At 42.8% G+C, this 23,163-nt stretch overlaps 1 protein-coding gene across 6 annotated transcripts in view; it reads left to right on the top strand.

Moving 5' to 3' along the window:
* The window catches only part of numb (NUMB endocytic adaptor protein), a 167,286-nt gene that overhangs the window by 137,585 nt on the left and 6,538 nt on the right, over positions 1 to 23,163 (top strand). For all 6 annotated transcript variants that reach the window (XM_043698378.1, XM_043698381.1, XM_043698377.1 and 3 more), the window contains one exon: positions 13,677 to 13,964. In XM_043698378.1, the coding sequence (XP_043554313.1) occupies positions 13,677 to 13,964 (288 nt within the window). The remainder of the gene's footprint in view (positions 1 to 13,676; positions 13,965 to 23,163) is intronic.

Below are 23,163 nucleotides of genomic sequence, written 5' to 3'. Positions count from 1 at the left end.
TCTGATCTCATCCCACTTAGCAACATTTGGCACATTTCCCTCTAAATCCTTTCTATTCATTTATACCTAACCAGACGCCTGTGGGAAATACAGGGTTACATGGAAAAAGGTAAGGGGATGGGTCTGGGTGTGATACTCTTCGGAGGATCAGTGTGGACTTGTTGGGCCAAATGTTCTGTTTCCACACTGTGTAGGGATTCTCTGGAGTCTGTAGAGCTGGTTTCAGATATATGAAAGATATATATGGGGAAGGTTGGACCTGTGCAAGGAGGAGTACCAATATCCTGGGTGGGAGGTTTGCTAGAGTTCTTTGTGAGGTTTAAGCTAGCTTGGCAGGGGAATGGGAGCCAGAGCTATGGATCAGAGGATGGGGTAGCTGGTGAACAGACAACTGCAGCATAGGGCATAGACATTGAGAGGCAAAATTGCAGTCAGTGTGATGGGTTGAAGTGTGTCTATTTCAACAAAAGTGTCAGGAATAAGGGTGATGAACGTAAAGTATGGGTCAGTACTTGGAGCTGCAATGTTGTGGCCATTACCAAAACTTGGCTATCACAGGGGCAGGAATGATTGTTGGTTGCTGGGGTTTAGATGTTTCAAAAGGAATAGGGAGGAAGGTAAAAGAGGTGGGGGAGTGGCATTGCTAATCAGAGGTAGTGTAACAGCTGCAGAAAGGGAAGTTATTGAGGAAGGTTTGCCTACTGAGACATTATGGGTGGAAGTTAGAAACAGGAAAGGAGCAGTCATTTTATTGGAAGTTTTCTATAGACCCCCCCCATAGCAACAGAGGAGCAGATTGAGAGGCAGATTTTGAAAATGTGCTGAATTAACAGGGTTGTTATCATGGGTGACTTCAATTTCCCTAATATTGATTGGAACCTCCTTAGCGCAAATAGTGTGGATGGAGTAGACTTTGTTAGCTTTTTGAGGAAGGATTCCTGACTCAATATGTAGATAGCCCAACTAGAAGGAAGGCCATACTGGATTTGATGCTTGGCAACGCAAAATGCCAGGTATCAGATCTCTTAGTGGGAGGGCATTTCGGTGAGAGTGATCACAACTCCCTGACCTTTACTATAGTCATGGAGATGTAAGTGTTTAATTGAGCCCTTCCTGATGAAGGGCTTTTGCCTGAAACATCGATTTTACTGCTCCTCAGATGCTGTGCTCTTCGAGCACCACTAATCCAGAATCCCTCTCACTAGTGAATAACTCGTGAGAGGGAACTTGTTGTTTGTGAGGACAGCATGAAACAGGCTGATCTGTTCAAACTGGTTGATGTTCAGGATAATGTGCTGAAAGTTTGAAAAACTTGAACATAGATAAGTCCCCTAGGTCAGACAGGATATACCCAAGGTTATTATGGGAACATTGCGCACCTTTGGCGATGATCTTTGCTTTTTCACTGTCCACTAGAGTAGTACCAGATGATTGGAGGATGGCAAATGTTATTCCCTTGTTCAAGAAAGGGAATAGGGATTACTCTGAATTACAGACCAGTGAGTCTTACGTCAGTCGTGGGCAAACTATTGGAGAGAATTCTGAGAGACAGGATTTATGATTATTTGAAAAGCCATAATTTGAGAGATAGTCAGCATGGCTTTGTGAGGGGCAGGTCATGCCTCACAGGCCTTTTTGAATTATTTGACAATGTGACAAAACGCATTGATGAAGGTAGAGCAGTGGATGTGATTGACATGGATTTTATCATGGCGTTTGATAAGTTTCCCATAGTAGGTTCTTTCAGAAAGTAAAGAGGCATGGGATACAGGGAAATTTGGCTGTCTGGATTCAGATTTGGCTGGCCCATAGAAGACGGAGGGTGGTAGATGGAAAGTATTCAGCCTGGAGCTCGGTGACCACTGGTTAGGTTAGGTTAGATTAGATTAGATTACTTACAGTGTGGAAACAGGCCCTTCGGCCCAATGAGTCCACACCGACCCGCCGAAGAGCAACCCACCCAGACCCGTTCCTCTACATTTACCCCTGCCCCTAACACAATGGGCAATTTAGCATGGCCAATTCACCTAACCTGCACATCTTTGGATTGTGGGAGGAAACCGGAGCACCTGCAGGAAACCCACGCAGACACTGGGAGAATGTGCAAACTCCACACCTGAGATGGGAATTGAACCCGGGTCTCTGGCGCTGTGAGGCAGCTGTGCTAACCATTGTGCCACCATGCCGCCCCTGGTGTTCTGCAGGAACTGTTCTGGCACCTCTGCTCTTCATGATTTTTATCAATGATTTGGATGAGGAAGTGGAAAGGTGGCTTAGTAAGTTTGCCAATGACATGAAGGTTGGTGGAGTTGTGGATATTGTGGAGGGCTGTTGTAGGTTTCAACGGGACTGGATGTAGGTTTGCTTGCTGAGCTGGAAGGATCGTTTTCAGACATTTTGTCGTCATACTAGGTAACATCTTCAGTGAACCTCCAGATGAAACCCTGGTGGCGTAGCCCACTTTCTATTTATGTTTGGTTTTCCTTGGGTCAGTGATGTCATTTCCTGTTGTGACATCATTTCCTATGATGTCATTCCCTGTTCTTTTTCTCAGGGGGTGGTAAATGGGATCCAAGTCAATGTGTTTGTTGAAAGAACAATGGGATGCAACGGGGCATTGATGGGATGCAGAACTGATCTGGTAAGTGGCGGATGGAGTTCAACCTGGAAAAGTGTGAAGTGATTCATTTTGGAAGGTTGCAAAGGCAGGATTCTTGGCAGTGTGGAGGAACAGAGGGTATTATGTCCATAGATCTCTCAGAGTTGCCACCTAAATTGACAGGGTTGTTAGGAAGACATATGGTGTGTTGGCTTTCATTAGCAGGGAGTTTCAATTTAAGAGTCGTGAGATTACATAGAACATAGAACAATACAGCACAGAACAGGCCCTTCGGCCCACGATGTTGTGCCGAACATTTGTCCTAGCTTAAGCACCCATCCATGTACCTATCCAATTGCCGCTTAAAGGTCGCCAATGATTCTGACTCTACCACTCCCACAGGCAGCGCATTCCATGAACTCACGACTCGCTGAGTAAAGAACCTACCCCTAACATCTGTCCTATACCTACACAACCTTAATTTAAAGCTATTATCCTCTGTGAGAAGAAATGCACCGTCACCTATTGATATGAACAAGAGTTGAACATAGGGGCTCAGGGAAGAGTGAATGGCCACGATATAAAGGCAATATTTGACTGAGGGTGTCATCGGGACAACCTATATATTTGAGCTGAATGGGAATTAGGTGTAACCTCCCGACTCGTTGGGGTCTTTCAGAGTACAAAGAAAGATGCTTGAGATCAATGGTCGACAGTCTTCTCAGTCCCCGGACATTTCTTCAGGAGATCCTTAGGTTAGTTCCTTAGCACAAACACCTTCAGCTGTTTCATCAATGTCTTTCGCCATCACAAGATCAGAAGTTGGGAGGGTTACTGAAGATCACACTCCTCAGCCCAGCTCTGCATCATATCTAAGTCTCTTTGCAGCCGACAACAGCCCTCCTCACTATCCACAACTCCACCGATCTTCGTATCATCTGCAAATTTACTGACCCACCCTTCGACTCCCTCATCCAAGTCATTAATAAATAAAAATTACAAAAAATACTAAATTATGCTGTAGCTCTATAAAAGCATGCTTAGACCACACTTGACATATTGTGTTCTGATCGCTTCATTATGAAAAGGATGTGGAAGCATTAGAGAGGGTGCAGAGGAGATTTACCAGAATGCTGCCTGGACTGGAGGGTATGTCTTATGAAAAAAAGGTTGAGGGAGCTAGGGCTTTTCTCATTGGAGCGAAGAAGGATGAGAGCTGACTTGATGGAGATGTACAAGACCATGAGAGGCAGAGATAGAGTGAATAGTCAGAGATATTTTCTGAGAGCGGGAGGGAGGATAAGTTTAAGGTGATTAGAGGGAGATTTATTGTGAGAACTTTATTGAGTTCTTTGAGAAGGTGACCAGCCATGTGGATGAAAGTAAAGTGGTTGATGTGGTGCATGTGGATTTCAGTCAGGCGTTTTATAAGGTTCCCCACAGCCAGCTATTGCACAAAATATGGAGGCATGGGATGAAGTGTGGATAGCCGAAAGAAGACAGAGTGTGGTGGTCGATGGGAATGTTCATTCTGGAGTTCAGTAGCTAATAGTTTACCGCAAGGATCTGTTTTGGAGCTACTGCTGTTTGTCATTTTTATAAATGACATGAATGAGGGTGTAAAAGGATGGATTAGTAAATTTGCGGATGACATGAAAGTTGGAGTTGTGGATAGTGCTGAAAGATGTGGGCGGCACGGTGGCACAGTGGTTAGCACTGCTGCCTCACAGCGCCAGAGACCCGGGTTCAATTCCCGCCTCAGGCGACTGACTGTGTGGAGTTTGCACGTTCTCCCCATGTCTGCGTGGGTTTCCTCTGGGTGCTCCGGTTTCCTCCCATCATCCAAAGATGTGCAGGGTCAGGTGAATTGGCCATACTAAATTGCCTGTAGTGTTAGGTAAGGGGTAAATGTAGGGGTATGGGTGGGTTTCGCTTCGGCGGGTCGGTGTGGACTTGTTGGGCCGAAGGGCCTGTTTCCACACTGTAATCTAATCTAATGTTGCGGGTTATAGAGGGGCATAGATAAGCTTCAGAGCTGGGCTGTGAGGTGGCAATTGGAGTTCAATGCGGAAAAATGTGAGGTGATTAACTTTGAAAGGAGCAACAGGAATAGAGTTGGGTTAATGGTAAAATTCTTGGTAGTGTAGATGAGCAGAGAGATCTCTGTGTCCATATATACAGATCCCTGAAAGTTGCCACCCAGGTTGATAGGGTTGTTAAGAAGGCATACGGTGTGTTAGCTTTCATTGGTAGAGGGATTGAGTTTCAGAGCCGTGAGGTCATGCTGCAGATGTAAAAAAAACTGGTGCAGCCGCATTTGAAGTATTGCTTACAGTTCTGATCACTGCATTGTAGGAAGGATGTGGAAGCATTGGAAAGGGTTCAGAGGAGATTTGCTAGGATGTTGCCTGGTATGAATGGAAGGCCTTATGGGAGGCTGAGAGACCTGAGGCTGTTTTTGTTAGAGTGGAGAAGGTTGAGCAGTGATTTAGTTGAGACATATAAGATAATCAGAGGGTTAGATAGATGGACAGTGAGAGCCTTTTTCCTCAGATAGTGCTGGCTAGCACGAGGGGACATAGATTGAAATTGAGGGGTGGTAAATATAGGACAGATGTCAGGTAGTTTCTTTACTCCGAGAGTAGTACGATTGTGGAATGCACTGCCTACAACAGTTGTAGACACGGCAAGTTTTAGGACATTGGATAAACATACAGATAAAAATAGAATAGTGTGGGTTAGATGGGCTTCAGATTAGTTTCACAGGTTGGCGCAGCAACAAGGGCCAAAGGGCCTTTCCTGTCCTGGACTGTTCTACGTTAAGTGGAGTTGAGGATTATCAAATCAGCCATGATCTGATTGAATGGTGGAGCAGACTCAATGGGCCTAATATCCTACTTCTGTTCCTATGACTTCTGGTCTTAGATCTATAATCTATTATATATTGAATACTCCCACATGGTTTTCCAATCCTCTGACCACTGAATCTTTTCATGCTATGAGATCAGTTGTATGTAAAGGAGCTGGTTTGTTTATGTACTTCATTTTTATTCAGAGTTAAGGTCTCTAAATCAATCCTTGCAGTGATTGGCCTGAGTTCATTTGATGCAATATCTGAAAATATTTAAAGTAAAGACATGGGGTTGAGCCACGCAATGGAATAAGACTGTAAATTCTGTTCTTGCTCCTCTGTGTCCTTCCTCTGCAGGACGACCTGGGCTGGATGCAGTACTCCAGAAAGAGATGATTTTTCTTCAGAGGGCAGTGTGTTTTGGGACAGTGTGCCTTAGAAGGCTGGGACATTTGAATGTTTTGAAGACAGATGTGGATAGATTCTGTGAAGAGGGATCAGGGACTCTCTGAAGTAGGTGGCAATTTGGAAACCGATCAACTCATGTCTTACTGAATGGCAAAGTAGGCTTGAGGAGCTGAACGGCTTAAGTGTACTCCGATACCAGTAAATCTGCGGTAATATTCCCTGGGTGGTGGCTGCCACCTCCTGTCCCAGCCAAGGAGCATTTTCTTTTGCACTGGGTGACATTCAGGCATTTTGCCCGTGGTGTGCATCGTATCCAGTACTGTCCTCAACCCAGAAGTGACACTTGTGCACTCCCCAGCTGGAATTACTCATTCGGGAGCCTTCTCCAGTGATGATTGGGAAAGTATCATTGTTGAGATCCTTGTAACAAGTCAACTCAGTATGCGAAGGCTAGCAGAGTAGGCAGATGGAAAACTGAGAGGGGAGATGGTTGAGATGTATATTGTTAAATGGCTGTACATAATGACTGCTTTTCCACCTTGTTAACCCATTACCCTTGCCTCCAGCACCCCATTGTTAGCTGCAAGTTCTTACCTGATCTGAGATATGCTCAGCTGAACCTCTTGTTTCACAAAACTCAACTTAAGTCTTTTCCTACCTGCTCATACCCGACACACACACTTAATGGAGCAGAGGGCATCTTGGAGTTCAGGTTTACAGTTCTCTGAAAGTGGAATCACAGGTAGATAGGACACTGAAAAAGGTTGGCCTTCATCAATCAGGGCATGGAGCATAGAAATTGGGAAGTTATATGACAGTTATACAGGACATTAGTGAGGCCTTGCTTGGAGTATTGTGTTCCATTTTGGCCACCCTGTTGTAGAAAGGATGTTATTAAACTGGAGAGCGTGCAGAGGAAATGTACACGGACATTGGCAGGACTGAACCGTCTAAATTATCGGGAGAGGTTGGGCAAGCGTGGACATTTTTCTTTCCAGCATAGGAGACTGAAGGGGGGGGGGAACCTTTATGGAGGTGTATAAGATCATTAGTGGCATGGCTTGGGTGAATGTACTCAGTCTGTTTCCCAGGGCTGGGGAATAGAGGACGAGAGGGGAAAGAACAAAAGGGAACCTGAGGGGCAATGTTTTTACACAGAGGGTGGCATGCACATGGAATGAACTGCCAGAGGAAGTGATTGAGGCGAGTATATTAATAACATTTAAAAGGCATTTGGGCAAATATATGGATAGGAAAGGTTGTATATGGGACAAGTGCAGGGAAATGGGGTTAGCTTTGTTGAGCATTTTGGTCGGTATGAACCGGTTTGGGCCCAAGGTCCTGTCTCCATGCTGTAGAACTCTATGACTCTATTTCTACTGCAAAGAGACCAATTCCAACTTCTGTAATCTCGCTGCATGCTTTTCATTCCGAGTACTTCTGAATACATCTCCTCCACACCCTTCCGAAAGCTTGTTGTCCAGAATAGGTCACAATACTCTGGGACTAATCATTGATTTATAAGACCCAGCTTCCTGCTTTTGTACTCTATGCTCTGTTTATAAAGCCAAGCTTCCGATGTGTTTTTTTTTAGACTGCCTTCTCAACTTGTCCTGTCACATTCAAAAATAAGCCTATCAACTTAATTCAAATTGAATTGTGTTTATAAATAGTCTCAACAAGGGTGAAGTTATTTAAATAATATCTGAATATAAAAAGCATAGGCCTCCAGTTCAAGAAGCAACCTTCAACTGTCACCCTTTGCTTCCTACCATCAAGCCAATTTTGAATCCAGTTAGCTAGCTCTCCCAGTTCCCATGCAACGTAACCTTCATGACTAGCCTGCAGTTTGAGCCAAACCATTCTTAATTGATGTAACTTAATTTAAGCGTTGTGAGACAAATTGCAGAACAGTGTTCGAAAACAGAATTTGTGAGAATCTGGATAAAAATATTTAGACCTTTTTCTCTTTCACAGTTCCCTGACATTTCCTTCCCACTGTAACTTCATTAAAATAATATTACTTTGTTCACATTTGGAATATTGTGTACAGTTCTGGTCACTAAACAACATGAAAGATGTGGAAGCTTTAGAGAGGATACAGAAGCTGTTTACCAGGATGGTTTGGGAGTTATGAGAAGAGAATGGACAAGCTTGGTTTGTTTTCACTTGAATGTTGAGGGGTGATTTGATAAAAGTTTACAAAATTGAGAGGCATGGATAGAACTGATAGACGCAGTCTTTTTTCATAGGGTAGAAATGTCGCTGATTAGGGAACATAGTTTAAGGTAAAAGTTTAATAAGTTTAAAGGAGATGTGAAGCGCAGGTTTTTTTTCTTAGAGGGTGGTAAGTGTAGGAATGTATTGGCAGCGAAGGTGATGGAGGTGAATACAATCGCAGTGTTTAAGAGGAATCTTGACAGGAATATGATAGGCAGGGAATAGAGGGATATGGACAGCACAGAGGCAAGAAGTTTTTAGTTGAGAAAAGCATCAGGTACTGACACTGTCTTGGGCCAGAGGGTCTGTTCCTGTGCAGTACTGCCTTTGTTCTTTGATTCACTCACTGGGAGAAATACACTGACAAATGCTCCAGCCTTAGTTTTCAAGTTTTAACAGCCAGAATAATGGCATTAGGGACGTACTGATCCTCTTGAATCACATTTATGTCCCACGCTGACATTTTGCTACACTTGAGGACTATCTGTCTTTTTTTGTGCTGCCATCCCATTTGTGGTAACTAATACCTTATGCATTAAAAGAAGTTCACAGTTTCTCTGGGTTTGTAAATTTTCTTTCAAGCAAATTCTACTTCTTCCTCAGATGTCTGAACTTTGCCAATAAGTTTCAGGAACTAACTCAGACACATTAATCACTGCAGTCTTTACTATATGATAATCCACAGGCTGCATCCCCGAAACGATTGAGTAATCCTCCAGTGAGTTCCTACAAAACACAAAATTGTCGAAATTTCTTTTGGGCATCATAACTGTTTGGCTTTTTTTTTCAAATAAGACAAAACATATTTTGACTCTTTCCTCACTGAATGTGGGCACTAGGTGGATATTCTCTTACAAATCAAATGATGACTTAAATCTGTTCTCTTGATAAGACTATCTGTTAGTCTCTAATTGAAGCTTTTTGTATCCAGTTCGTACTTCCTGGCTTCTGTCTGTCTTTGCAGTTTTCAATGCTTTTATTTTCTCTTGCTCTCAGTAATTCTTATTATTTTCCTTCAGTTTGGATTTCTTTTTTTTTTAAAGATATTTTTATTAGAAATTTAACATTTTTACAAGTTTACAAAAATAAACAAAACTCTCAAATACAAACATTGATGTACAATTAAATCAAATGTACAATAACCAAAATTTAACAAAAGAAAAAATACCGAGAAAAACCCAAAACTCAACTGTCTACTAATCTAACTTACAACTAACCAGAGTGTATATTTAAGTCTCTTACATGCTCGGAATGTGTTAACATCAAATGTAATAAAACCCGTATTCGTGCGGGATTCCTCTCCAAAGGGGCCCCGGACCAGCCAGGTTTGTAATCTCAATTAAATAAAAGCCCTTGTTAGGATAGCCGAAATATCTGTATTTATGTAATTCAAGAAGGGCTGCCATATTTTATAAAATAATTCGGTCTTTCGGTGCACCATATTTGTAAGGAAGTCAAGGGGAATACATTCCATAATTAATCGGTGCCAATTTGAAAGTCCAGGGGGGCCCTCAGCCACCCAGTTCACCAAAATATTTTTCCTTGCACAGAAAGAGAGAATAGAAAATAATCTCTTTCCGTACATGTCCAGGGAGGGAAAGTTCGAAAAGCCCAAAAGGAGAGATACAAGGTCCACTTTAATTTCCGTTCCAAAATTTCTGTCAGGGTACTTGCGACTTTAGTCCAATATCTACGGATCTTATGACAGGTCCATAGGCAATGTACAAGAGTGCCCACCTCTATTTTACATTTGGGACACATTGGAGATGCTCCTGCCTTAAATTTTGCCAATCGAACCGGTGCTATATGGGCCCTATGAAGTATCTTCGGCTGGATAGCCTGGGTTCTGTTACAGATAGTAATTCTTCTAGCTTTTTCCCAAGTATCATTCCATGTTTCTGTAGAGATTTCTAGTCCCAAATCCTGATCCCATGTTTTAAGCAGATTATCCATATATCCCGATACTTCATCATGTAGTAAATGATAAATAGTACTGACGGAAGATACCCCCACTGGTCGTAGGACACTACATTCTCTATCGGATTTATAAAAACTATCTAATAACGTAGTCTTCTTCTGTATAAAATCTCGAATTTGGAAGAATCGAAAGAGGTCTCCTAACTTGAGAAGCCTCGATTTCCAACCAGATTGATTGTGGATCAGACAAGACCCAATCAGCTATGTAACTTAATAGGGAACTTAACTGATATTTCCTAAAGTCTGGGAAGTCCAATCCACCCCTTGCCTGTGGAAGCTGTAGCTTCTTCAGCTTAATGAGGGGCCGTCTATGATTCCAGATAAAGGAACCCAGCCAGCCATATAATTTACGTAGAGCCAGCCTCGGCAGCATCACCGGAAGCATTCTCATAGGATATAGAAGACGGGGCAGGACATTCATTTTGATTAGTGCTATTCTACCCAACCAGGAAATTGGTAGGTCTCCCCATCGCTGGAGGTCCTGCCTTATCCTTTCCTGTAAATACACAAAATTACAGTTTGGATTTCTGATTCAAATGTTCGCATCTCCTTTTGTTTATCATCACTTATCGAGTTCAAGAAGCTTCAATATGCCCAAATCCTAACTAATCCAATCTGTTTTCTGAATTACCTTTTTCTTCCTCCAGCTTCAAGTTTTGAGTGAATGTTTCAACTATTTCTGACTGATTAGTAAATACTTTTGAAACTATTTCCAACTTCTCTGTCACTACATTAAACATAACCTTTTAACAGCTGTAAGGCACATGAAGACATGCCTCAACAATAGAAATTGCCATTATTTATTTTTGAATAAATGAATAAATTTCATTGTGAAATCATTTTTTCTTTAAACTCTGTCCAAGGCCGATGTACTTGTCTCGATCTGTAAGTTCAACATTCTGCAAGAGCCCCCAATTTATTACTACGTCGATGGAAGCTGATGATTCCAGTTGAAAGCTAAAGACAATGCAAGATAAAACCTGACATTTTAAGTCTTTACTGTAACAAAAAGACCAAAGTAGTATTAACTAAATATTGCTTTTGTATCTAATTCATACTTTAAACTGCACCTTCTTTTAAGAACCTTTAGGGGTAGAATCATAAAATCCTAGTATCTTTAGTGTGGGAGCAGGCCATCGAATTCACACTGACCCTCTGAAGAGCATCTGACCCAGGCCTACCCCCTACCATATCCCTGTAAACATTACATTTCCCGTAGCTAATCCACCCAACCTGCATACCTTTGGACTGTGCGAGGAAACCCACGCATGCACAGGGAGAATGTCTGTGTGGAATTTGCACAGTCACCTAAGGGTGGAATTCAACCCTCAGCTCCAGCACTCTGAGGCAGCAGTGCTAACCACTAAACCACTGTGTCAACCTTGAATCAAGTAAGTAGTTATTTGGTTTTTCTGAAATCCAACCCTTAGCTTCTGAGGGTTCACTTCATTTCTGTTCCTTCATTGACAAATTTTAACTCCAGTACTTTCACAGTAAGAATCTGGTGCTGACTCGGTAATGCTTCCAGTCTTGTTTCAGACCCTCATCAGTTGGGTCTTCTCAAATTGATCGTGAGCTCCTACCTGTATTCGTCCATGATAAATCACAGAGACTTCTGGTCTCTAGTTCCAACTCTCCCCCAGATTCTCGATGACTGCCGACATCTGAGAGTTCCAGGATTTTTTAGAAACTCTTTATGTATTACAAGTTATTTTCATGGCAGCAGGATTCACAATTGCCTTCTACCCGGGTAGAAATGCTGATTACCTTGAGACTATGCTTTTTTTTCACCATAGAAGTAAATTGACATTTTAAAACACAACTTTCTGAACAACTTCCAGGCATTTTGGAGAATTACAGTTTGAATCACTGTTAAGAACACATGCTACTGCCATATCTCCAAGTATGAATGTCCTTACACCTTTTCAGCTAAATAATCAGGGCAAGTAGTTAATCTGGTAACAGCCTCATTGTCCAAGCCTGTTGTCAGACAGACTTCAGAACACGTCATATTGAATCTTCATTGATCCTAAATTAATGACCGTTCTAAAATATAATAATCTTATAAATCTCATAACACTCCTGTAACTGTTTCACACTTCCTAATTTACTACATGTAAAACTGAATGGACTTCTGTGGTTCTAAGTTAAGCAAGCTTTTCCTACACTTCATGATCCAAGATCCATGTGAGTACATGGTTCTTCTTTGATTTAAGTAGTACTTTGTTTTCAACACTGCAAGGTGAAGGAGGAATTAAATTCTTTCATTAAGAAATTCTGCTGGATCGGACAGCTCAAGCCATCCAGTGATGCTGCAAATTATCCTTATTCAGTCCTACAGCTTCCTGTCCTACTTTTTGCATGGACGTAATTTGCAAGTGAAATTGACAAATGAAGAAGACGACTAAATTACTTCCGACCTATCTTATTCTTGAATGTAGTTTATATGGTACTCATGAAGCATCTTCCTTATCTCTGCATTTCTCTTTGTGGTGTACCTTTTAAATTACGTGCAGTATCTTGTCTTCTCTGCTATCTCTTTTTGAATGAGGCATGGTTGGTATTCCATGTGTGGCAGTGGTGAAGAACGCAGTGTAACCAAAGTATTTCTTTGTATTATTAAAGCTAACTGGCTCATGCAGCAGTGACTTTCATTCCTAGATACTGGCTGTGCTTAAAAAGATGCGGACATAAAATATACGTATGCAGTTCCATTTTAGAAACAATCAACCCTCTGCTTCCATCATTGTTTCTGATAGGGTATTCCTTGTTTACATGGAAGTAGAGGTTAAAGAGGGAGAGTGGAGCAGTGACCTCTGGATAGAAATAGCTGTGGTTGAACTCCCTACAGTTGATGAAAGAGAGATAGTGTCTGTCTCTTCCTGTAAACACAATTCAGCTGACATATTGATCTTATTTTTTTCTGAAATCAAATTGTTCTCTCTTAGCCATGCTTCCTCTTTTTGTATTGATTATAATATAATGAAGTAATGATAGGAACTTGAAGCAGCAAACAGGAAATTTGAGTACTCCAGTAAATGCCTTTATGCCTATTTACTTGAAGCTATCTGTCTTGACAATGGAGTGGTTAATTTATGTGGGTCATCTTAGTACGGGATGAAATGGGTCGGATGGCAGAGTCTTAGATCAAGGGGAAAACTTGTTGATTTAACATACAAATGGAAAGTATTTTTTAAAAAAGAAATTTTTAAATTTATAGTTCAAGAATAATATGTGTTAAAATGCGAATGTTGCCTCATTTCAATTCGAGGAATGAATGGTGGTTTCAGCCAAGGTGGACTCATTTATTTTAGAATTGATGGACTGAGTAGTGCATTTTGTTCTTTAAAGTAGGTGTGGAATAAGATGTAGAAAGTCTTGTTTGAGTTTACAGAGTAACTATTGTATTAACAGTTAAGGTGTTAAATGGGTTTATTTAGTAGAGTATTTATTCAAAGACTGACACTCCTTTTTATTGACAAACATGCATTTTTTGGCCAAATTGTCCTCAGGCTTCAACATGTGCTTTTGTTAAGTCAAGAGTTTGGACACATGCCTTAGGGTGGTAGTGATTTTAAGTGCAGGCTTTACTAAAGTTGGAAGTGTCTGATGTTCTTGCAGGTGAAGCAGAGCGAGCTATTGTCGTCTCCACGTCTGTTGCGTTACCTGCAACTCCAACAGCTTCACCACCTGCCCCGCCCCCAGTGACAGAAAGCAAGGAATGTAGCAACATACATGCCATTCCAAGAAGACATGCACCAGTAGAGCAACTCGCCAGGCAAGGCTCTTTCCGAGGATTCCCAGTTCTGAGCCAGACAACGTCCCCATTCAAGAGGCAAATGTCCCTTCGAATCAATGAATTGCCTTCAACCATGCAGCGGAAGACAGATTTCCAAATTAAAAACACAGGTATGAAGTCCTGGGAGTTTCTACTTGAGTTTGAGTTAATTGGTATTGGAGAGAACAGTTATTTGTGCAATGATTTCTCGGTAAAAGATTTGACTTGTATTAACAATTGTGAAAACTTGCACTTTATAGCTATGCACTGCAAAGTTAGCTTTTTTATTCTTCCTTGGAATGTGGGTGTCGCTACCTGGCAGTACAGGCCCTTCGGCCCTCAATGTTGCGCCAATCTGTGGAACCAATCTGAAGCCTATCTATCTTACACTATTCCATTATCATCCATATGTTTATCCAATGGCCATTAAATGCCCTTAAAGTTGGAGAGTCTACTACTGTTGCAGGCAGGGCATTCCATGCTCCTACTACTGAGTAAAGAAGCTACCTCTGACATCTGTCCTATATCTATTACCGCACAATTTAAAGCTATGTCCCCTTGTGCTAGCCATCACCATCCAAGGAATAAAAATGACAAACAGCACTGGCCCCAATACAGATCCTTGTGATACACCACCAGTAACTGAGCTCCAGGATGAACATTTCCCATCAACCACCACTGTCTTCTTTCAGCTAGCCAATTTCTGATCCAAACCACTAAATCACCCTCAATCCCATGCCTCTGTATTTTGTGCAATAGCTTACTGTGGTAACCTTATCAAACCCCTAAATGAAATCGTTATACAACACATGGACCACTTTACCCTCATCCACCTGGTTGGTCACCTTTTCAAAGAAGTCAATAAGGTTTGTGAGGCACGACCTACCCTTCACAAAACCATGTTGACCTAATCAACTAATTCCTTTCGAGATGATTATAAATCCTATCTCTTAAAACCTTTTCCAACACTTTGTCCACAACAGAAGTAAGGCTCACTGGTCAATAATTACCAGGGTAGTCTCTACTCTCTTGAACAATGGAACTACATTTGCTATCCTCCAGTCTTCTGGCGCTATTCCTGCAGCCAATGACGACATAAAGATCAAAGCCAAAGGCTCTGCAATCTCCTCCTTGGCTTCTCAGAGAATCCCAAGATAAATCCTATCTGGCCCAGGGGACTTATCTATTTTCACACTTTCCAGAGTCGTTAACACCACCTCTTTGTGAACCTCAATCCCATCTAGTCTAGTAGCCTGTATCTCTGTTTTCTCCTTGACAACATTGTCTTTTGTCAGTGTGAATACCAACGGAAAATATTCACTTAGCGCTTCCCATATCTCCTCGGACTCCATGTATAACTTCCCACTACTGTCCTTGATTGGCCCTAATCTTTCTCTAGTCATTCTTTTATTCCTGATATACTGAGATAAAGCTTTTAGGGTTTTCCTTGATCTTATCTGCCAACAAGTTTTCATGTCCCCTCCTCGCTCTTCTTGGTTCTCTCTTTAGGTCTTTCCTGGCTAACTTGTAACTCTGAAGCACCCTAACTGAACCTTCATGTCTCATCCTAACATAAGTCACCTCCTTCCTCTTGATAAGAGATTCAACTTCCTTAGTAAACCACGGCCCCCCAACTTGACCTCCCTGTCTGACAGGTACATACTTACTAAGGATACACAGCAGTTGTTCCTTGAATAAGCTCCACTTTCAATTGTGCCCATCCCCTGCAGATTCCATCCCCATCCTAAATCCTGCCCAATCACCTCATAATTGTCTTTCCCCCAGCTATAACTCTTGCCCTGCGGTATATACCAATCCCTTTCCATTGCTAAAGTAAACATAACTGAATTGTGGTCACTATCACCAAAGTGCTCACCTACTTCCAAATCTAATAACACCTGGCCTGGTTCATTCCCCAGTACCAAACCCAATGTGGCCTCGCCCCCTTGTTGGCCTGTCTACATACTGTGTCAGGGAACCCTCCTGCGCACACATTCGACGAAAACTGACCCATTTAAAGTACTCGAACTATAGTATTTCTAGGCAATATTTGGAAAGGTGAAGTCCCCCATAACAACTACCCTGTCGCACTCGCTCCTATCCAGAATCACCTTTGCTGTCCTTTCCTCTACATCTCTGGAACTATTCGGGGGCCTGTAGAAAACTGCCAGCAGGGTGACCTCTCCTTTCCTGTTTCTAACCTCAGCCCATACTACCTCAGTAGACACGTCCTGTCTGCCACCATAATACTGTGCTTGACTAACAACGCCACACCTTCCCCTTTTTTTACCATCTTATCTGTTCTTATTGAAACCTCTAAATCCTGGAAGCTGCAGCAACCATTTCTGTCCCTGCAATAACCATATGTCCGAAATGGCCACAACATCGAAGTCCCAGGTACCAATGCATGCTGCAAGATCAGCCACCTTATTCTGGATGCTCCTGGCGTTGAAGTAGACACACTTCAAACCATCTTCCTGCTTGCTGGTGCACTCTTGCAACCTTATTTCTGATCTCACTACTCTCAACCTCCTGGACACTGGAACTACAATTTAGATTCCCATCCCCCTGCTGAATTAGTTTAACCCCTCCTGAACAGCATTAGCAAATTTCCTCTCCAGGATATGGTTCAGGTGTAGACCATTCTGTTTGTAGAGGCCTCACCTACCCCAGAATGAGCCCCAATTATCCAGCTATCGGAAACTCTCCCTCCTGCACCATCCCTGAAGCCACGTGTTCAACTCCTCTCTCTCCCTATTCCTTGCCTCACTAGCACATGGCATGAGTAACAAACTCTGTTTGTTCCAGCTCCACTTGAACCACTTCAGTTCATGTGTTATGGGTAGACCCACAAAACTATCACCTACTTCCAAATCTAATAACACCTGGCCTGGTTCATTCCCCAGTACCAAACCTTATCGAGTTCTTTGAGAAGATGACCAACAAGACAAGGTGGTTGATGAGAAATGTTCATCCTGGAGTTCAGTTACTAGTGGTGTACTGCAAGGATCTGTTTTGAGTCCACTGCTGTTTGTCATTTTTATAAATGACCTGGATGAGGATGTAGAAGGATGGATTAGTAAATTTGCAGATGACACTAAGGCCAGTGGAGTTGTGGATAGTGCTGAAGGATGTTGCAGGTTACAGAGGGACACAGATAAGCTGCAGAGCCGGGCTGAGAAGGGGCAAATGGAGTTTAATGCGGTCAAGTGTGAGATGATTCACTTTGGAATGAGTAACAGGAATGCAGAGTACTGGGCTAATGGTAAGGTTCTTATTAAAAATCATCAACACCAGGTTATAGACCAACAGATTTATTTGGAAGCACTAGCTTTTGGAGCACTGCTCCATCAGGTGGTTGTGGAGAATAAGATCATGATCACAAAATTTATAGCCAAAGGGGTCCAGTGTCATGGAGAAGTGATACATTATAATTTTAGATTAAATCTTTCATCTTTTAAATTTGAATATGCTGGTTTCTGTTCTTTGATATGTAAATCCTAGAACTTCTTTTAAATTACATTTTCAAGTTAGTTCAGCTTCTTAAACTATTTTTCTCAAAAACTGCATGCATCCATGTAAAACTATGCAGAGGGAATGTCAGTCTGATTAAACATTGGGACACAAACTTCACACCTGTTGTTAGAAAAGCTGAACTATCTTGAGAATGTAATTTAGAAGAATTTCTGGGAGTTACACATCAAAGAACAGAAACTAGCATATCTAATTTTCAACGAGGAAAGGTTTAATCTAAAACTGCTTTCTGTATCACATCTCCGTAACACTGGACTCCTTTTGCTATAAATTCTGTGATTGTGATCTTATTCTCCACAATCACCTGAAAGAGCAGTGCTCAGAAAGCTAGTGCTTCCAAATAAACCTGATGGACTATAACCTGGTGTTGCGTAATTTTTAACTTTTAGTCCACCCCAGTCCAACACCAGCAAGTCAGTGGTAAGATTCTTGGTAGTGTAGATGAGCAGAGAGATCTCTGTGTCCATATACAGAGGTCCCTGAAAGTTGCCACCCAGGTTGAGAAGGTTGTTAAGAAGGTGCATGGTGAATCGGCTTTTATTGAGAGAGGGATTGAGTTTCGGAGCCAGAAGGTCATACTGTAGCTGTACAAAACTCTGGTGTGGCCACACTTGGAGTATCGCGTGCAGTTCTGGTCACCGCATTTTAGGAAGGATGTGGAAGCTTTGGAAAGGGTGCAGAGGAGATTGACCAGAATGTTGCCTGATATGCAGGGAAGGTCTTATGAGGAAAGGCTGAGGGACCTGAGGCTGTTTTTGTTCAAAAGAATAAGGTTAAGAGGTGACTTAATAGAGGCACACAAGATGATCAAAGGATTAGACAGGCTGGACAGTGAGAGCCTTTTTCCTCTGGTGATGGCTAGCACAAGGGGATATAGCTTTAAACTGAGGGGTGATAGATATCGAACAGATGTTCGAGGTAGATTCTTTACTCATAGTAGGGGCGTAGCATGCCCTGCTTGCAACAATCGTGGACTCGCCAATTTTAAGGCATTTAAATGGTCATTGGATAAATACATGGATGATAATGGAATAATGTAGGTGAGATGGGCTTTAGATTGGTTCCACAGGTTGGCGCAACATCCGAGGGCCCGAAGGGCCTGTGCTGCGCTGGAATGTTCTATGCTAGTGGAAGTGGTGCTAATGATGTGGGTTGCTTTGTCCTGGAAGGTGTCAAGCACCCATCCAGGCAAGTGGGGAGTGCTGCACCCATCCAGGCAAGTGGGGAGTATTTCATCACACTCCTGACTCGTACCTAGTACATGGTGGACAGGCTTTGGGAGACAGGAGATGAGTTATTTGCCACAGTGTTCCTAGCGTCTGACTTGCACTGAGCAGATTGTTAATGAGTAGGTTTAGCTTGATGACATTGATGACATCTTCCATCACTTTGCTGATGATCGAGAGTAGACTAATGGAGCGGTATTTTGGCCAGATTGGATTTGTATACAGGGCACTTTTTGTGAACAGGGCACACCTGGACAGTTTGCCACATTGCAGGGTAAATGCCAGTGTTGTATTGTATTGGAAGACCTTGACTAGGGTATGGGGCAAATTCTGGAGCACAAGTCTTCAGTACTATTGCTGGAATGTTGTTAGAGTATAGCCGTTGCAGTTTCTACTACAAACATTTCTTGTTATCAAGTGGTGTGAATTGAATTGTTTGAAGACAATTACTGGTAACTGTAATGCTCGGGACTACTGGAGGAGACCAAGATGGACCATCCATTCACTTCTGGCTGAAGATTGTTGTGAATGCTTCAGCACTACCCTTTGCACTAAGGTGTTGGGCTCCTATATTAATGCAGACAGAAATATTTCCAAAGCCTCCTTTTCCGTTGGATTGTTCAATTGTCCACCATCATTCATGACTGGATGTGGCAGGACTGCAGAGCTTCGATCCGATCCATTGTTTGTGGGATTGTTCAGCTCTGTCTATCATTTGCTTCTTCAGCTGTTGGCATGCAAATAGTCTTGTTTGGTAGCTTCACCAGGTTGCAACCTTTTTGGATTTGCATAGTGCTGCTCCCACGTGCACTCCAGTGAACCAGAGTTGATCTCCTGACTTGATGGTAACAGTTGAGTGGGGCACATACTGGAATAGAATATTGAAGCTCCAGATAGCCCATAGTGACACATCAATGTCCAGATGGCAGATTAATAAGGACGAGGTCAAGAATGTGTTTCACTCTTGTTGGTTCCCATGTCACCTGCCACATACCCAGTCTCGCAGCAATGTCCTTTAGGACCTGACCACCTCAATCAGTAATTGTGTTGCTGAGCCCCCCCCCCCCGCCGAGTACATTTTGTGCCCTAGCCACCTGCAGTGTTTCCACGATGTGTTGCTCAACATGTGAGGAGTGCTGTTTCATCAGTCGAGGGAGGTAACTGCATGATGATTAGCAGGAGGTTTCCTTGCCCATGTTTAATCTGAATGGTGAGACTTCTTGGAGTCTGGAGTCAAAGGACTCCCAGGGCCACTCCCTCCTGAGTGTATACCACTGTGCCACTGTTTCTCCTGAGTCTCCCCCGCTGGTTGGATAGGATTTAACCTGGGATGGTGATGGTGGTGTCTGCGATACTGGACAGTATAATTTTGTGAGTGGACCTGTATCAGGCTGTTGCTTCATTAGTCTGTGAAACATCTGTGCCAGTTTTGGCATTAGTCCTCCCCCACCCCAACATTTACATGTCAGTCAGGAGAACTTTGCAGGATCATTAGGGTTAAGAACGTAAGACATAGGAGGAGAAATTAAGTCATTCAGCCTGTTGGGTCTGAATGGAGCCCACAACTTGCACCCCGCCCTCAAATTCACGGTGCATCTTCAACACCTCCCTCCTCTTTCTTAACCTCACCATTTCCATCTCTGGCGACAGTCCCCCAGATGGACGATTACTATAAACCCACAGACTCCCATAACTACCTGAACTACACCTCTTTCCACCCAGAATCCTGAAAGAACTCTATCCCATTCTCCCAATTCCTCAGCCACATATGCTTGGACAAGGAGACATTACGCTCGTGCGCATCCCAGATGTCCACCTATTTTGAACAACGTGCCTTTCCTCCCTCCATCATCCAGACAGCCCTCCACCGCACCAACTCCAATCCCTATTCCACCTCTCTAAATCTCACCCCAATGCAATAAAGACAAAGTCCCCTTGTCCTCACCTACCACCCACCAGTATCTGCATCCAACACAACATCCTCAAACACTTCTGCCAACTCCAACTAGACCCACCACCAAGAACATCTCCCCCTCTTGCTTCCCCTCGATGATCCTTGGTTTGCGCCACTCTCCCCATTGACTGTCCCCCGAACCCCCAGGTACCTTCCCTGCAACCAGAAAAGGTGCAAAACTTGGCAGTACACCACCCCCTTACCTCTATCCAGGGCCCCCAAACAGTCCTTCCTAAGACAGAGGTACACCTGCCTCTCTTCCAACCGAGTTTACTGCATCACGTCCTTGCGATGTGATCTTCTCTACATCTGAGAGACCGAACGGAAACTTAGGGAATGGTTCACTGAGCATCACAGCCGGGCTCGCAGGGGCTGACCGGACCTCCCAGTCACTGCTCATTTCAATTCCCCCAACCACTCCCTTTCCAACATGAACATCCTTGGCCGCCTTCATTGTCAAAACAAGCCACAGCTCAAATTGGCAAAAGAAAACCTCATCTTCCGCCTGGGCAGCCTGCAGCCCAGAGGACTCAACACTGAGTTCTCCAATTTCAAATAACCTCCCTCTCCATTCCCCAGCTCCCTCCCCCTCCCCCTCCCTACCACTGCTCCCAGCCACCAACCGGATTCATTACTCCGATTGACCAATCAGGTCGTACCCTCGACCTAACTTCACCTCTCCCCACTTCACTATCTTTTCCATGTGTCCCCCTTTATCTGCAGCTCCCCCCACACCCACACCCAGTCTGGAAGAAGGGTTACACCTAAAACTTCGACTTCTCCATCTGATGCTGCCTGGCTTGCTGTGTCTGTGCCTCCTGCCTGTCTACACCACTTGAAGATGGAAGTTTTCTTTTCTTGCAGGTTATTAGTCAGCCAGATGTTTTTTTTTTCTGACAATCGACAGTGATGTCATTATTTTAATGAATTCAAACTCCACCATTTGCCCTGGTGGGGTTGGAACCCGGGTCCGCAGAACATTAGCTGACTTTTTGGATTCATCATCATACAGCTAGGCCATCACCTCTCCCTTTGAAGGCTTATGAAGACTACAAAATTCACCCACATGTATTGTGGAAAATGTATTTTAATGAGAATCCAGTCAATGCCAGAATGAGATGTTCAAACCCAATGGTAAAATCTTGTCCCTTTTTATTCCTGATTAAATGGAATCTTGTCTGATCTTGAAGTCAACTTTGTAACAAACTCCTCTTGCAGCAGATGCATAGTCCTGATTGTTTGTTTTTTTTTGTTTCTCATTTGATACTAAACTCTCATTCTTCCTTTCAGAGTTAATGTTTAGACAAAGGGAAATTGTCATGCTCTATGTTAAAGTGTTTATTGATGTATTGTTCTTTTAATTATCCGAGCTGATATTATTAACGGACAAGTCAGAAGCCAGACAGGATCTGGATTGATACTTCTTAATTTTATTTATTTCGCTTTTAACAAAGTGATCTCTCATGCTACAGATTTTGCTTTAACAACAAAAGGCATTTATTACAAAACAAATTATGCTCCAATACAGTAATCCAAACACTGTTTACAATGCAAATACAAATGTCTTAAACACAGTAAAATACAATCCCATTAATCCCAGAATACTACTTTATAAATTGAAAAAATATATCACTTCTATAGAGTAACTAATACACCACTCCTGGTGCAGATTTCAAATACGCCATTCAAATAATACTTTCATTGGAATCCCTGTATCTAACAACTCAGTATGGTTAAATCTCCTGCAACTTCACTTTTAGACTGTAACTGCAGATGCACCTTCTTGGAGCAACTATATATTTTAACTTCAGTTCACTCACTTAATTAACCTTTTCCAGGTTTACACCTCAACAGTTCTGGTCTGGGACTGACACTCTTCACTCCAATGTAATCTATTATTCCCTTCTCAGAAGCACTGCTTTCAGGAAAGCAACCAATATAATCAAAGACTTCTCCCATTCCAGTTTATACACTCTTCCACCCTCGTCCATCAGGCAGAAGATATACAAGTTTGAATACATGTATGAACAGATTCAAGAATGACTTCTTCACACTGTTTCAGACTTCTGAATGGACGACTCAAATGTTAATTCTGATCGCTCTCGCTCGCGCTCTCTTTCGGATGGTTCCCTTCAGCTGTAGTTGGACCACAAACTTCTCAAGTAAACAAAATTCCCCTTCCTGCTGAAGGGATTATGCCCGAAACGTCAATTCTCCTGCTCCTCAGATGCTGCCTGACCAGCTATGCTTTTCCAGCTCTACATTCTCGATTCTTAATCTCCAGCATCTGCAGTCCTCACTTTCTTTGAAAATTCAACAAGTGCACAAACCCATTCACTCAACAGCAAGGTTCCAAACTCTGTTACTTAAAAGAAATGCTGTGGTTCTGTTCTCTAAGCTGGAAGTTTTTGTTGCAAACGTTTCATCCCCTGTCTAGGTGACATCCTCAGTGCTTGGGAGCCTCCTGTGAAGCGCTTCTGTGGTGTTTCCTCCGGCATTTATAGTGGCCTGTCCCTGCCGCTTCCGGTTGTCAGTTTCAGCTGTCCGCAGTAGTGGTCGGTATTTTGGGTCCAGGTCTATGTGTTTGTTGATGGAATTTGTGGATGAGTGCCATGC

This window comes from Chiloscyllium plagiosum, chromosome 10 (genome assembly GCF_004010195.1).
Source record: "Chiloscyllium plagiosum isolate BGI_BamShark_2017 chromosome 10, ASM401019v2, whole genome shotgun sequence".
In the NCBI taxonomy this organism is placed as follows: domain Eukaryota; kingdom Metazoa; phylum Chordata; class Chondrichthyes; order Orectolobiformes; family Hemiscylliidae; genus Chiloscyllium; species Chiloscyllium plagiosum.
Note: the sequence above shows the minus strand (reverse complement) of the source record. Positions and strands in the feature narration are given on the sequence as shown.